The following is an 11,813-nucleotide window of genomic DNA, read 5'->3' as shown; positions in this document are numbered from 1 at the left end:
AAATGGCACCACTGTTTCCTTTTACTGCTCAGCTAAGTCGCTTGACAAGTACAACCTAGACAAAGCTCCACCGCTTCCTGACATGAATGGAAACACCACCGAGATGCTGATGATGTGTACAGCGTGTGTTCGTCATTGACTGGAAGTGTTTAGATACATGCCTTTGTTGAGGAACTTCATCTTTAGTGTGCGAACCATCAAATAATCGCTAAGACAAACAAGGTAAACAAATAAAGAGTAAATGGAGTTCAATATAAAATAGATGTGTGCCAAGTCAGCAATTATTATAAAAAAGATCTGCATATTTCTGTCAGTCTTAGTGATCTATGGTGAGCTATGGCAATTCCTGGCAATCTGCTGTTTGGTGTTATTCCTAGTGATCTATTGTGAAAAATAGTTATTCCCGGTGAGCTGCTGTGAGACATAATAATTCCTAGTGATCTAATATGACGTGTTATTCCCAGTGATCTGTTATTATATAAGGCCATTCCAAGTGATCTGTTGTGAGATGTACAGTTCATAATGATCTGTTATTAGATATGGCAATTCCTGCTGATATGTTGTAAGACATAGTTATTCCTAGTAATCAGTTATGAGATATGGCAGTTCCTGGTGATCTGTTGTGAGACATGGTCATTCCTATTAATCTGTTATTAATATAATAACGTATAAGAATTGCCAGATATAGATATATTGATTCATAGTGATCTACTGTGAAGTGTTATTCCTAGTGATTTGTTGTGAACTACAGTAAATCCTGGTGATCTGTTGTGAGATATCGCAATTCATAGCGATCCATTGTGAAATATGATAATTCCCAGTGATCTGTTGTGAGATATAGTAATTATTGGTGATTTGTGGTGAGGTATTGTTCCTTGTGATCTACCATGAGATTTGGTCCTTCCTGGTGATCTGTTGGTAGGAATGGTAAGTCTGTAGTGACTCAAGTTTCTAGATTACAGTGGTGGTGACATGAAATAAAATGGTGTGCAATATAAAAAAAACACAATACTTGGTCAAATTTATGTGTTCCTAGGTCCTACTGAACTCTTGTGAACTATTGTATTCCTGGTGACCTGTTCTGAGATATGATCATTTCTGGTGATTTGCTGTGAGATATAATAATTCCTAGTGAGTTTTGTTAGATATAGTCATTCCTAGCAAACTGCTGTGCATTCTGAACAGATTGTTCTAAATGTCTATGTAATTTGATAAACATACTGATTCAATTTTTCTTTTTTACAGTGGTTGTGAGATGTCTGCAATACAAACTTAGCCATCCTATGCACAGTGATCAGTGAACCTGCATGTATCTTCTGAGCGTTTAAATGTAATATAAGAAATAGTAGAATAGTGGTAAATCTAAAAAAATGTAAAATGCTTTCTTTGAGAACTATTTTGCCTCACAAAGCCCTGCATGTGCCTCTCCACTGTGAATCATTTTTTTTGTCAACACCTCAAATGGTTTCGATGTCTGGATTTTTTCACTACCACTGTGAACAATTCTGACTCAGAAAGTTTCTTTAGAACAGAGTATTTCACATCAAACCACTCTGAATGACTTTGTGCACATCTAAATCATTTCATTATACTGACATTTAGAATAATTGGTGGAATTTCCCTTTAAAAAAACCCAGTCCAAACAGCATCCACATAGTAGCATATCAAAGCATCTACAGTAAGTCCTATGAATATCATCATAGTTGATATATTTTTCATTAGTAATATGTCTAACATATTTTAAGATCAGTTTTGTGGGAATGAAATCATGCTAAAATTCCCAAATATTAAACTGTACTATCAATCGTTAATGCCTGTGAATGCTCCAGAGATTTAAATGTTGTTGTGTTTGATTCCAAAAGATGCAAATGCACAGTCTGTGCTCATCATACTAACCAAATCATGCCCATAGAAACAGAGTGACAGCAAACAATGTCTGATCTTCTTCAAGACCAAAACAATCTAACATACTTTTACCTGCAGTAGGATATTAATGAGCTGATATTTGAATCAGGTGTGTTGGAGCACTGAAGTGTTCAGAGCAGTGGGCCTCCAGGATCAGGGAGGGAACCACAGTATGGTGGGGCTTGTTAACAGGTGAGTTAGATTTCAGAAGACACCAAAATTGTGAATCTTCTTCATGAGCTCTATAGGTACACAAAAATGATTTATTATGTCTCACCATGTAATCCGTTTTATTGACTTCATTATGACAAACAGAAAACTGAAGTATTCTTGTGAATAGAGTAGCTGTAGAAGACTCACCAGTTCTCTGTAGAGGGGATCCAGAGTGAACCAGAGCGCTACAGCACATCTCTGCCCTCTGGTGACAGCACATACAATGTGGGTTCTCACCACCAGAGAGGAAAACCCAACCATCCTCCCACACAGCATCTATCTGCATCTTCTCTTCCCCTATGGCTGTTCCAGTTCTAATGCAGACAGAAAACACTACCAGAGAACATCCATTTGTGTCACAAGTGGCTCCTCCCAGACCTCTATATGATTTTGTTTACTTCTGGTCTTGTCCATGTGCTTCCTTGTTTTGATTCTTCCCTGTTCTGCCCCCTTGTTTCTAGACTTTGCCCTTGATTGTACTCACCTATGTCTTGTTAACCCTCATTGTTCTTGTATTTAAGTCCTGTGTTTTCCCTAGTTAGGTGCTGGTGTCACGATTGGCCCGTCCAAGTCCTGTCCATGTGTTTGTGTTGTGTTTTGGTTTAGCCCATGTGCTTTTGTTTTGGTTTTTAGTCCAGCCCCTTGTTTGGTTACTCCACCCCTGAGTGTCCCCACCTGTGTTTCCACCTGTGTCTTGTGATCCCTTGTTAGCCCTCATGTATTTAAGCCCTGTGTTTGCCTTGGTCTGTGTTGGTCTTTGTAATGTTTGATGTTTGGAAGCTTGTTCTGTTTGTACTGTTTGGATGGTGTTTAGATGTTTTGATCTTGTTTGTTGTTTGATTCTTGGTTGAGGTTCTGTGTTTTTGTTTATCATGTCTGACCCGCATTCTCTCGGCTATTGGCTACTTGAACCTGGACTGTCATGACTACAAACCTGCATTTGCCCATAATAAAAGTTGCTTATCTCAGCGTATGCGTCCACCTCCTCGCTCCTCGTCACAGCTGGCCTTTGTATAGTATTGTATCTGTTAGCCTCCGTTAAATTTTCTAGTCTCGATCTCTCCGTGTTGGCTCAATCCCTCGATCCCTCTGTGTTGGCTCTTTGACCCTGGACTGTTTAGACCCTGATTATGGATTTGCTCCTAATAAAGCTTGCTTCTCTCAGTGTATGTGTCCACCTCATCTTTGCTCCCACGCGTTACACATATAAACAAGTTCCTCTTTAATCACTAATTAGGCCACTTTTGCTATTGCAGTTCCATTTTCACAGCAGCTGAAAGGGCACCTGCTTCTTCTCTCAACTCACACTAATTAAATATAAAACACCCCCAGAGTTCATTGATAGGGACAACCTGTTAGAGTTACATTATGCATGCACTAGTCAAATAGCAGGAAAATTGCTTATTGATTAATTAATTGTTGTATATAAAATGGACAAAGGACCTCTTACTGTAGAGGCAACACATGGTTCATGCTATTTAAAAAAGCAACTGAATTTAATTTGCAAATTAAAATGCCATTTTGGCTCATTAAATAATAAATAATGTTACATATGTTGTGACTTTGACTAATAGAAAGTACTGGAAATGTGCTGGAGCCTTTTGTGTGTTCTGGAGTCATTTAGCCCACACTGTGTGAAATGCATGTTTTATAAAAGGATAATAAAAGTCAACCAACAAAAATGGCCTCTGGTCTATTTGGCTGTAAGAAATAAAATCAGAGTAGGCATAAAAAATCATGACCATTACACTGTTTATTATTCAATGTATATATTATTTACACATGAATCAATTATCTGTTACTAAATTTGTGCATTTACTTGAAATGAATTCTTTGCTACTTAATTTTGACAGAAATTTGTCTACAGACATTTTACACTGATCTATCATCCCACACTATTCAGTCAAATGCAAAAGTCTGAATATCTCTGGTCAAATGACATATTTTGTTGATTTTCTAAAAGAAAGTAAATAAATGCATCCTCTACAGAGAACACATCTAAATGTGACATTGTTCTGCAAATTTTAGAGCACAATTTCTATTTATTTAACAATTTTGATATATTTAACATACTGTAAAAATAAAATACACAACATAACTGTGCCATAACATTTAAACAGGCCATATTTTATGTTTTATTTTTTACCAGCATGTTAAATTCAGCAAATAAACAGTACTAAAATGTGCAGGGGTTGTTTTTGTAGAGGATGTGTAACTTATTTTTACTTTGGAAGTCAACAAAATGTTTCATTTGTCCTGGGGTTTTAACTGTACAAACTGTTGAAGTTAAAAATGGGTCCCCTGGTAACTGTACAAGACCTGATAGACTACCAATACTGTCACCTTCAGATAAACAGACCTTAAAGCTTTCATCTTTGAGAGAGAGGAGAAAATCAGCAGTTCCTGATGTTCTCAGAACAATGGAATGACCATCTCAGACATCACTGAATGTGGTTGGGATTATTTGGATTGTGAGAAGCAGAAAATGCAACCAACTTCTAGGACTGTACTTTGGAGGTGTGGAAAATTATCCCTGCAGATTTCTTGGAAAACTGAAGCGAGTCTCCTGAAAAGAATGGAGGCTGTAATAAAGGCAAAGAGGGGACACACTAAACACTGAAAAAGCTGATATCATATTTGTGAAGAATAAATCTGTGAAGAATAAATCATTTATATTTAAAGACTGTTTTGACTGGACAGTGAATAAACTGTAAAAAAAAAAATTACTGTACATCACACAGAAGAAAAAAACAATAATAATGATGACAAACAAGCTTTGGTTAGAAAGTTCAGAGAGCGTGGTCCACTTAGATTTCTTTACGTTTAAGGGCTCTGTTGTCCATCTTTGGGATGATATGTGTAGTTATGTTTTTTCAGGGTATCAATTTGTTTAGGATGTTGTACCATTTTCCAATAGCATGCTGGGAAAAGATCAGTGTGTGTACAGATGCACACACATTGTTAATTATTTTTATATTCATTGCTGGTTTCATCAAATGATCAGCTGTGCATGTTGTAAGATCATGTTCTCAGAAAAGAGAGCAGACAGTTTTCTCTGCATTCACACGCTACACACCGGCACTGGGACCGCAAACAGATATCCTGTCTCATCTGAAATTTATAGTCCAGTCTATGCATGTGTGAGTCTTCATTACCACACAGCACAAACCAAGCCAGGCATGCATGACTTTTTTAGAAAATGCATCCTTGGTCATTCTTTCCTGCTTTTCTGGCTACTTGCTGCTTGTTGTTATTCATGAATTTTGGTAGACAGCCTGTAACAATCTTGGTGTACATTGCTACTTGTTTTTTCCATTGCTTGGTTGTCTGCACAGTCAGAAAGTGTAATGTGAATAGAACTTTTAAGGGGCTCTTCTTCGTGTGCTCCATATGATGGCCATAGCTATTGCCAACACTGCACACCCCAACACTGAGCCTGTCCAGATCAGCCAAGTAGGGGTCACAGAGCTCGGAGACTCAGAGACTGCCAGTGGAGAGGAGAAGAAAGTAGAAATGCTGAGTATTGTAAGAATGTAATGCTGTAATGTTATAAAGAATACTGCTCTAACTATATAACTGTATATACAGTACTGAGCAAATGTCAGAAACTACCTTTCATTTAAATTATTTCCAGTTTATATATATATATATATATATATATATATGTGTGTGTGTCTGTGTGTGTGTGTGTGTGTGTGTAAGTTTACCTGTATATTTAGTGGTATTTGTTGAAAGCTGTCCTGATGGTGTTTTTGAACAGGCTGATTGTGATAGGGTTCAGTATGTCTGGTGCTGTTTATCTCTATGCTGATTTGATGCGCTTGGCACCAATAATATGTGCTTTCCAGCTAGTTTGTCACATGTTTTTGTTGTGTGCAGCTCATGGACATGGCTTTTAGCTCACGCTCAGAGTTTAGCAGGCGATAGGTTCTTCACAACAGAAAACTATTAACACTCAAGTAGCTTTTGTGTGCGTCATTAAAATGGAGGAACTTGTATAGATAACGGTTATGGAAACACTTAAGGTTACGATTCATTTGTTTCACCAGTTTATTGTGGATGACCCCAGCCCAAAAAAGACAGGGGTGCTGAAAAGTGAAATTTTAGCATCAGTGACACGGTGCAAATAGGATGAGGTAGCTATGTTTGGTATGTAATGAACGACAGCACCGCCCTTTCATGTGACAAAACCCTGGCACCCCACAGTCCTTGAATGCATCAAAGATTTTATAGGGGTTGCGCCTTTAACATATCATGAAATAGGTTTTAATTACCAGTTGATCTCTGTATAATTCTAAGCTGTTGTGTACAAGTGCCATTCATACATTGCAAAGCACTGGTACACATAAAAATGTGTGTAGGGCAGTGTATCTCCAGGACTGAGAAAGCAACAGCAGAACAGATCAACACAGCCTTAAGCACAGTTAACCTTTTGTACCTGTGCAAAAGCTTTCACTGGGCACACAGGCGTCCGTTGAGTACCGATCCTGATAAACCTCTGTGGGTGAAAACATGGAGACAAGGAGAATAGAGATAAGTACTGTGAGACATTACTTCATTCAATAGACGTGATGTCAGCATTAAAGGAATACAGATATGTCTGTTTTAAAAAATCTTGAAGGTAGGCAGGTTGTTTAGGCTGGTTAAAATGACTTGAAAATGACTGGACAGAGAGCACAAGTCTTACTCATGAATCTCAGGAACAGCTTTGAGGATTAGCTTGAGAATAATTTTCTCTTGGAGATGGGGTTAAAATTAAGCTGGGTTAGGTATCATAGATTTTAAAAGTAACCTATTTACATGACATTTGCATTTACAAGTGTTTGGGGTTCACGTCCACAAAAATTCAGTGGGAATTCACAAATGAATTCAGTTCACGAAGGCCTTGCTAATTCGCTGACGAGCTGTATCAGGTGTGGTCAATGAGGCAGTGCGCTGCAGTGTTTCGGCCCGCGAGGACTGGAGCCTGACACATGTAACTAAGGGGGGACTCATTCCCCCTTTAAACAGAAACTCAAGTCCAGGGGAATTCTGCCCATTTCACTAAAGTGATTATTTTTGTCTCCTTTCAGAACTAAAACAAATTTGGGCAATTTCTTAGGTGGCTATTTTGAGCCTAGACATGATTTTTTGGATAATCTTACTTCGAGAAAAAGAAGTTTATTTTAGGACTAATAGCATGCACTATCTTGGTTTATCACATATGATCTCAACCTGAACTGCTTTTTGAATGAGGCACAATACACGGCAGCCAATCAGAACAGAGTTCCAGTTTTAAATTGACAGTAACAAAAATAGCTGGTTTACTTTAAAGTAATGCAGAGGATGGAAAATGGTCATATACAAATGGAATGTGACTATTACAGTCCTACATTCATACAGCCCTACAAAATAATGATTGTGAAGAAGCAGGTAAATACATTCTAAACTTTAATGGAACTGAATGTAAGAGATTTTATTCCAACTAATTTTGTTCTTGTGGATACATTCATGATTTAACTCTCATTCAATGTAAATGACATTTTAAATATTAGCTGCCCCAATGCCTCCTACGTTACAGCATTATACAAGAACAAGATAGAAAAATTAAACAAACTTAGATGGACATTTAATGATTACATGGTTGAAACTTCTATTGACAAATAAGTGAACAAATAAAACAGACTGATATCTACTTAAAATATAGTTGTATACAAAACTTAGTTTCACTTCAAAACCAACAAAAACCAGGCGGCCTGGTCACATATTTTGTTGATTTTGAAGGGAAAATATGTAACACATCCTCTACAAACAGCATACTTCTGGATATTTTATGCACAATTGTTGTTTACTTGCTGAATTGAGCATATTAGGGGAAAAAAACTAAAATGCGGTCTGTGAACATTAAGAAACATATTTTATGTTCTATTTATTTTTCAAATCATTAAACTCAGAATAAACAGTAATTATGGATTAAACTGTGCAGAGGTGTGTTCTCTGTAGAGTGTTAACTACAAAATCAACAAAACATGTAACTTGACTGGTGTTATGTATTGAGATAAGACTATAATGTTCAAATATTTTATTAACAATAGTTCCCAGCCTAAATTTTGTTACTAGTCATTCTTAAAAAAAAGTCGTAATATTAAAACACCAAATAGCAAAACACGAAATTTTTTTCTTACATTGCAAAATTATTATATATTACCTATAATTATTACCTAATTACCTTTCACATAACAATAGGCATTAATGTTATATTGTATAGTACATAAATTAATTGGATCAATTGTACATGCATTTTTTAAAAATTTATTGAATTCTGCCTTAGTTCCTAAACCCATACTGAAAGGTTACCACACTGAATCAGTACTTACTGATGATGATTAAATGAGATCCATTACTGCGGTAGTGCTTTAGTTGAGGAATGTGCTCTGTAACCTCACAAAAATACCATCCACTGTCATCAGATACAACTTTTTTAATAGTCAGACTGGACCAAGTATCTCCTTTTTCTAGATGATATCGTTCATCATGTACCTCTAACTTCTTAGATCCACTGAAGTCAGGTGCTTGACTGAAATACCAACTTTGTCTCAGATGGGAAGCTGTTATCTGGTAAGTGCACTTGATGACTGCAGGGGATCCTAAACACGCTTTAACTGTCTCTGGTATCAGTAGTCCAACATCTGAGCATTGAGAAGAATCAGAATCCACAGAAACCCAGAGGACAAAAGCAAGTAAAAAAAATTTTTTTGGAGGAAAAAAATTGTATTATACTGCTGTTAGCTTTATAGCCCAATGCCCAATTTCAATGCACATAAACCATAGGAGCAGCTTTGGAGATTATTTGGAAATGAGTTTTGTTGAATTTCTTCTTTGCTGTGGTGAAAATACTTTTGGTGTCCCTAATTTCAGACTTAGCAGTTAGAATAACCTCAGGCTATTTGCATGAATGTAACATTGGTATGTTTTAATTCATATGTAAACACAGTAGGCTATTACTATGTGTAAATGTAGAATTAAAAATAAGTTAGTTAAAAATAAGATAGTGTCATGCATTATTGTTATCTGGGAAACAGCACTTACCGATGATGATTAAATGAGACCCATTACTGTGGTACTGCCTAAGTTGAGGAATGTGCTGTATAACCTGGCAAAAATACCATCCACTGACATTAGATAGAACCTCTTTAATGGTCAGGCTTGACCACGTCTCTCTTTTTTCTTGGTGATATCGTTCATCATGGATTTCTATCTTCTTGGATTCACTGGAATGGTCAGGTGTTTCACTGAAATACCAGTTCACTATGGAATATGAAGCATTTATCTGGAAAGTGCAGTTGATGGTTGCCGACGAGCCGGAACACGCTTCAACTGTCGCTGGTATCAGAGGTTGATCTGTGTCCTGGGTTGCGCTTTTAACAATCACTCTTGTAGGTTTGATGGATAAAGGAGAATTGAAATCTACAGAAAACCAGAAGAAATAATAATTTAAAAAATAAAATAAAAAAACAAGGTTGAATTTAAAATTTTTGTTCAACTTTTACTCTAAGACTGAAAACAGTACTTTGCAGTCTTATAGTATCAGCCGCTATGGATCTTGGTATTTGTGTTTTTGAGTTTTTACATATTTCACAGGTTATAGGTATTTGCTACATAGAAAACATGGCATTTTTAGGATAAAAAAGACAGGTCCTATGAGGTGTTTACATGTTCAGACTGTTCCCTACCATTTGTTACTTTCTGCTATCTCACATTTCCTCAATAAAGCAGTACTTACTGAGGATGATTAAGTGAGATCCATTACTGAGGTAGTGCTTTAGTGTAGGACTTTCCTGTATAACCTCGCAAAAATACCATCCACTGTCATCAGACACAACTTTTTTAATGGTCAGGCTTGACCAAGTGTCTCCTCTTTCTAGATTATAGCGTTCATCATGGATTTCTATCTTCTTAGATCCATTGCAAGATGTTTGACTGAAGAACCAGTTCATTATGAGATGAGTAGCATTTATCTGAAAAGTGCAGTTAATGGCTGCAGGGGATCCTAAACTTGCTTCAACTGTTGCTGGTACTGTAGGTTCAACTTCTGTGTCCTGAGTTGAACTCTTAATTACGACTCCCACTGTGGGAAAGAGTGCAGAAAAGAGTAAAACACCCTTTATAACTAAGTAAATGAATGAATGAATAAATAAATAAATAAATAAATAAGAAAAAAAACAAACCTGAAAATCAATTTAATAAATAAATAAATACATAATAAAAATAAATAACCTATGTATAGATGTTTATATAGTTTTACATGCTTGCACTGATACAGTTTAGATGCTTTTCCATTCAAACTACCTCACAATTCCAGGACAATACAAAACCAAACACAGCCAAATAAATAAATAAATAAGTGACACATTTAAGAGAGACGACATACTTGATTTCCATCAAACATTTTTTGTAACTCTGCAGATCCTAATACAAAACCAATGGAAGAGCTGCTATTAATTAGCCCTGCCTAACTAGCCTACACTACATGATTAATCACAGTTCTCTTTCATAGCTACGGTGACTATAGAAATGTCGGACCTGTGAACATAAGCAGAAAGGTCCTGACGCACAACCTGTCCATTCCTCTGATTGAGAGATGATGTGTCTAGAAGCTTTTGGTCTGATCAGAGGGATGAGCAAAGATCCACAATATGCGCAATGCAGGTCTTCAGAGGAGCCGCATCCACAACACTGAGAGTGAGCACCTAACGTTACTATGCGAAAGGTTACTAACCTGCTGCTTACTGACATGTGGCTTTTTTCCACTGAGCAGTCAGTTGAATAAGCAGGTTCCTGTGTGGTCATACTGAAGACTCAAAGAGGGGGAGGAGAATGCACACCAAAACTCTCGCAGCGTTCAGTTATCATAAGTTTGATTTAGTTTTAACAAATCAGTTCTTTCTTTTTAAATGTCCTAATCAAAAGGACTTGGCTATTCGGCCGATTACAAAATAGAATGACTTTGAGTTCCGCAAATGAATGTATTCAAAGGAGGTGTTAATATAATAACTGACAGGTAAGGAATCTGTGTTTGTGAGGTAGCCCCAACCTCATGGCAGCAACATGTCCATGTGGGCCCCACATGAGTTTTACCTGAGCTGTGTGGGTTTTATCTGGACATGAGCTTGTAGTGTGCTCTTTGATGGGTGGATTGCAGGCCCCAGTTAAGCTGCCCATTCTGGTCCATGTGTGGGTCCTGCATGTTGTATGTCTTATTTTCACATATTTCTTTCCAGGCAATAATCAATGTCTGTATTTTCAATGCCTCAGTCACCTCATCTCAGAAGAAAAGTAGAACCTGAGCATTCAGCATAGCCTATGAACACGTCTGCTTTACTATTCTGCTTCATTTCAACTAAAGATAAAAGGTGACTTTCCAGAATTGGTTAGGATCGTCAAAATGACTAATCCAGTATCTGATTTTACATGGCATCCTTATGCAGTTCCTCCTAGAACATCATTCTAGGCACCTCCTGCCTTAAACAGCTAAAAGGCTAGCCTTCCACTGCTAAGGGATAATTCGTTTTGGAGGTAAGAAAATAATATTTATTCCAATGTCACTGCTATTGCTATATAATTGGAACATTTTGTTGAAGGAGCTGGCTAGTCAAGCTCAAAATGCCTGAAAGTTTAGCCTGTAAGCCAAACACTGAACACATCAGCCAGCTAGC

The 11,813-nt window shown here is 37.1% G+C and overlaps 1 protein-coding gene across 2 annotated transcripts; it reads right to left on the bottom strand.

Moving 5' to 3' along the window:
• Positions 1-4,628: 4,628 nt before the first annotated feature.
• Positions 4,629-10,834, bottom strand: LOC119265263. 2 transcript variants are annotated; one of them, XM_037545537.1, is made up of 6 exons: positions 10,681-10,834; positions 9,881-10,225; positions 9,187-9,564; positions 8,475-8,786; positions 6,557-6,616; positions 4,629-5,602 (listed from the first exon to the last, which is right to left on the bottom strand). In XM_037545537.1, exons 1-6 carry the CDS (start codon positions 10,721-10,723, stop codon positions 5,481-5,483), a joined length of 1,260 nt encoding a protein of 419 aa, XP_037401434.1. In that variant the 5' UTR covers positions 10,724-10,834; the 3' UTR covers positions 4,629-5,480. The 2 variants fall into 2 exon arrangements, with proteins under 2 accessions (XP_037401434.1, XP_037401435.1); XM_037545538.1 differs by lacking the exon at positions 8,475-8,786.
• Positions 10,835-11,813: the final 979 nt, after the last annotated feature.

Source organism: Pygocentrus nattereri, chromosome 15, assembly GCF_015220715.1.
Source record: "Pygocentrus nattereri isolate fPygNat1 chromosome 15, fPygNat1.pri, whole genome shotgun sequence".
Taxonomy (NCBI): domain Eukaryota; kingdom Metazoa; phylum Chordata; class Actinopteri; order Characiformes; family Serrasalmidae; genus Pygocentrus; species Pygocentrus nattereri.
This window is presented reverse-complemented; position numbering and strand designations above follow the sequence as displayed.

Bases quoted from the DNA above. Each gene is read 5' to 3' on its own strand.
- LOC119265263 (XM_037545537.1), bottom strand. From the start codon at position 10,723: ATGGACAGGTTGTGCGTCAGGACCTTTCTGCTTATGTTCACAG. The intron at 10,226-10,680 runs GTCCGACATTTC...TCTTTCCCACAG, and splicing joins CTTTCTGCTTATGTTCACAG to TGGGAGTCGTAATTAAGAGT. The intron at 8,787-9,186 runs GTAAGTGCTGTT...CTCAATGCTCAG, and splicing joins GTCTCATTTAATCATCATCG to ATGTTGGACTACTGATACCA.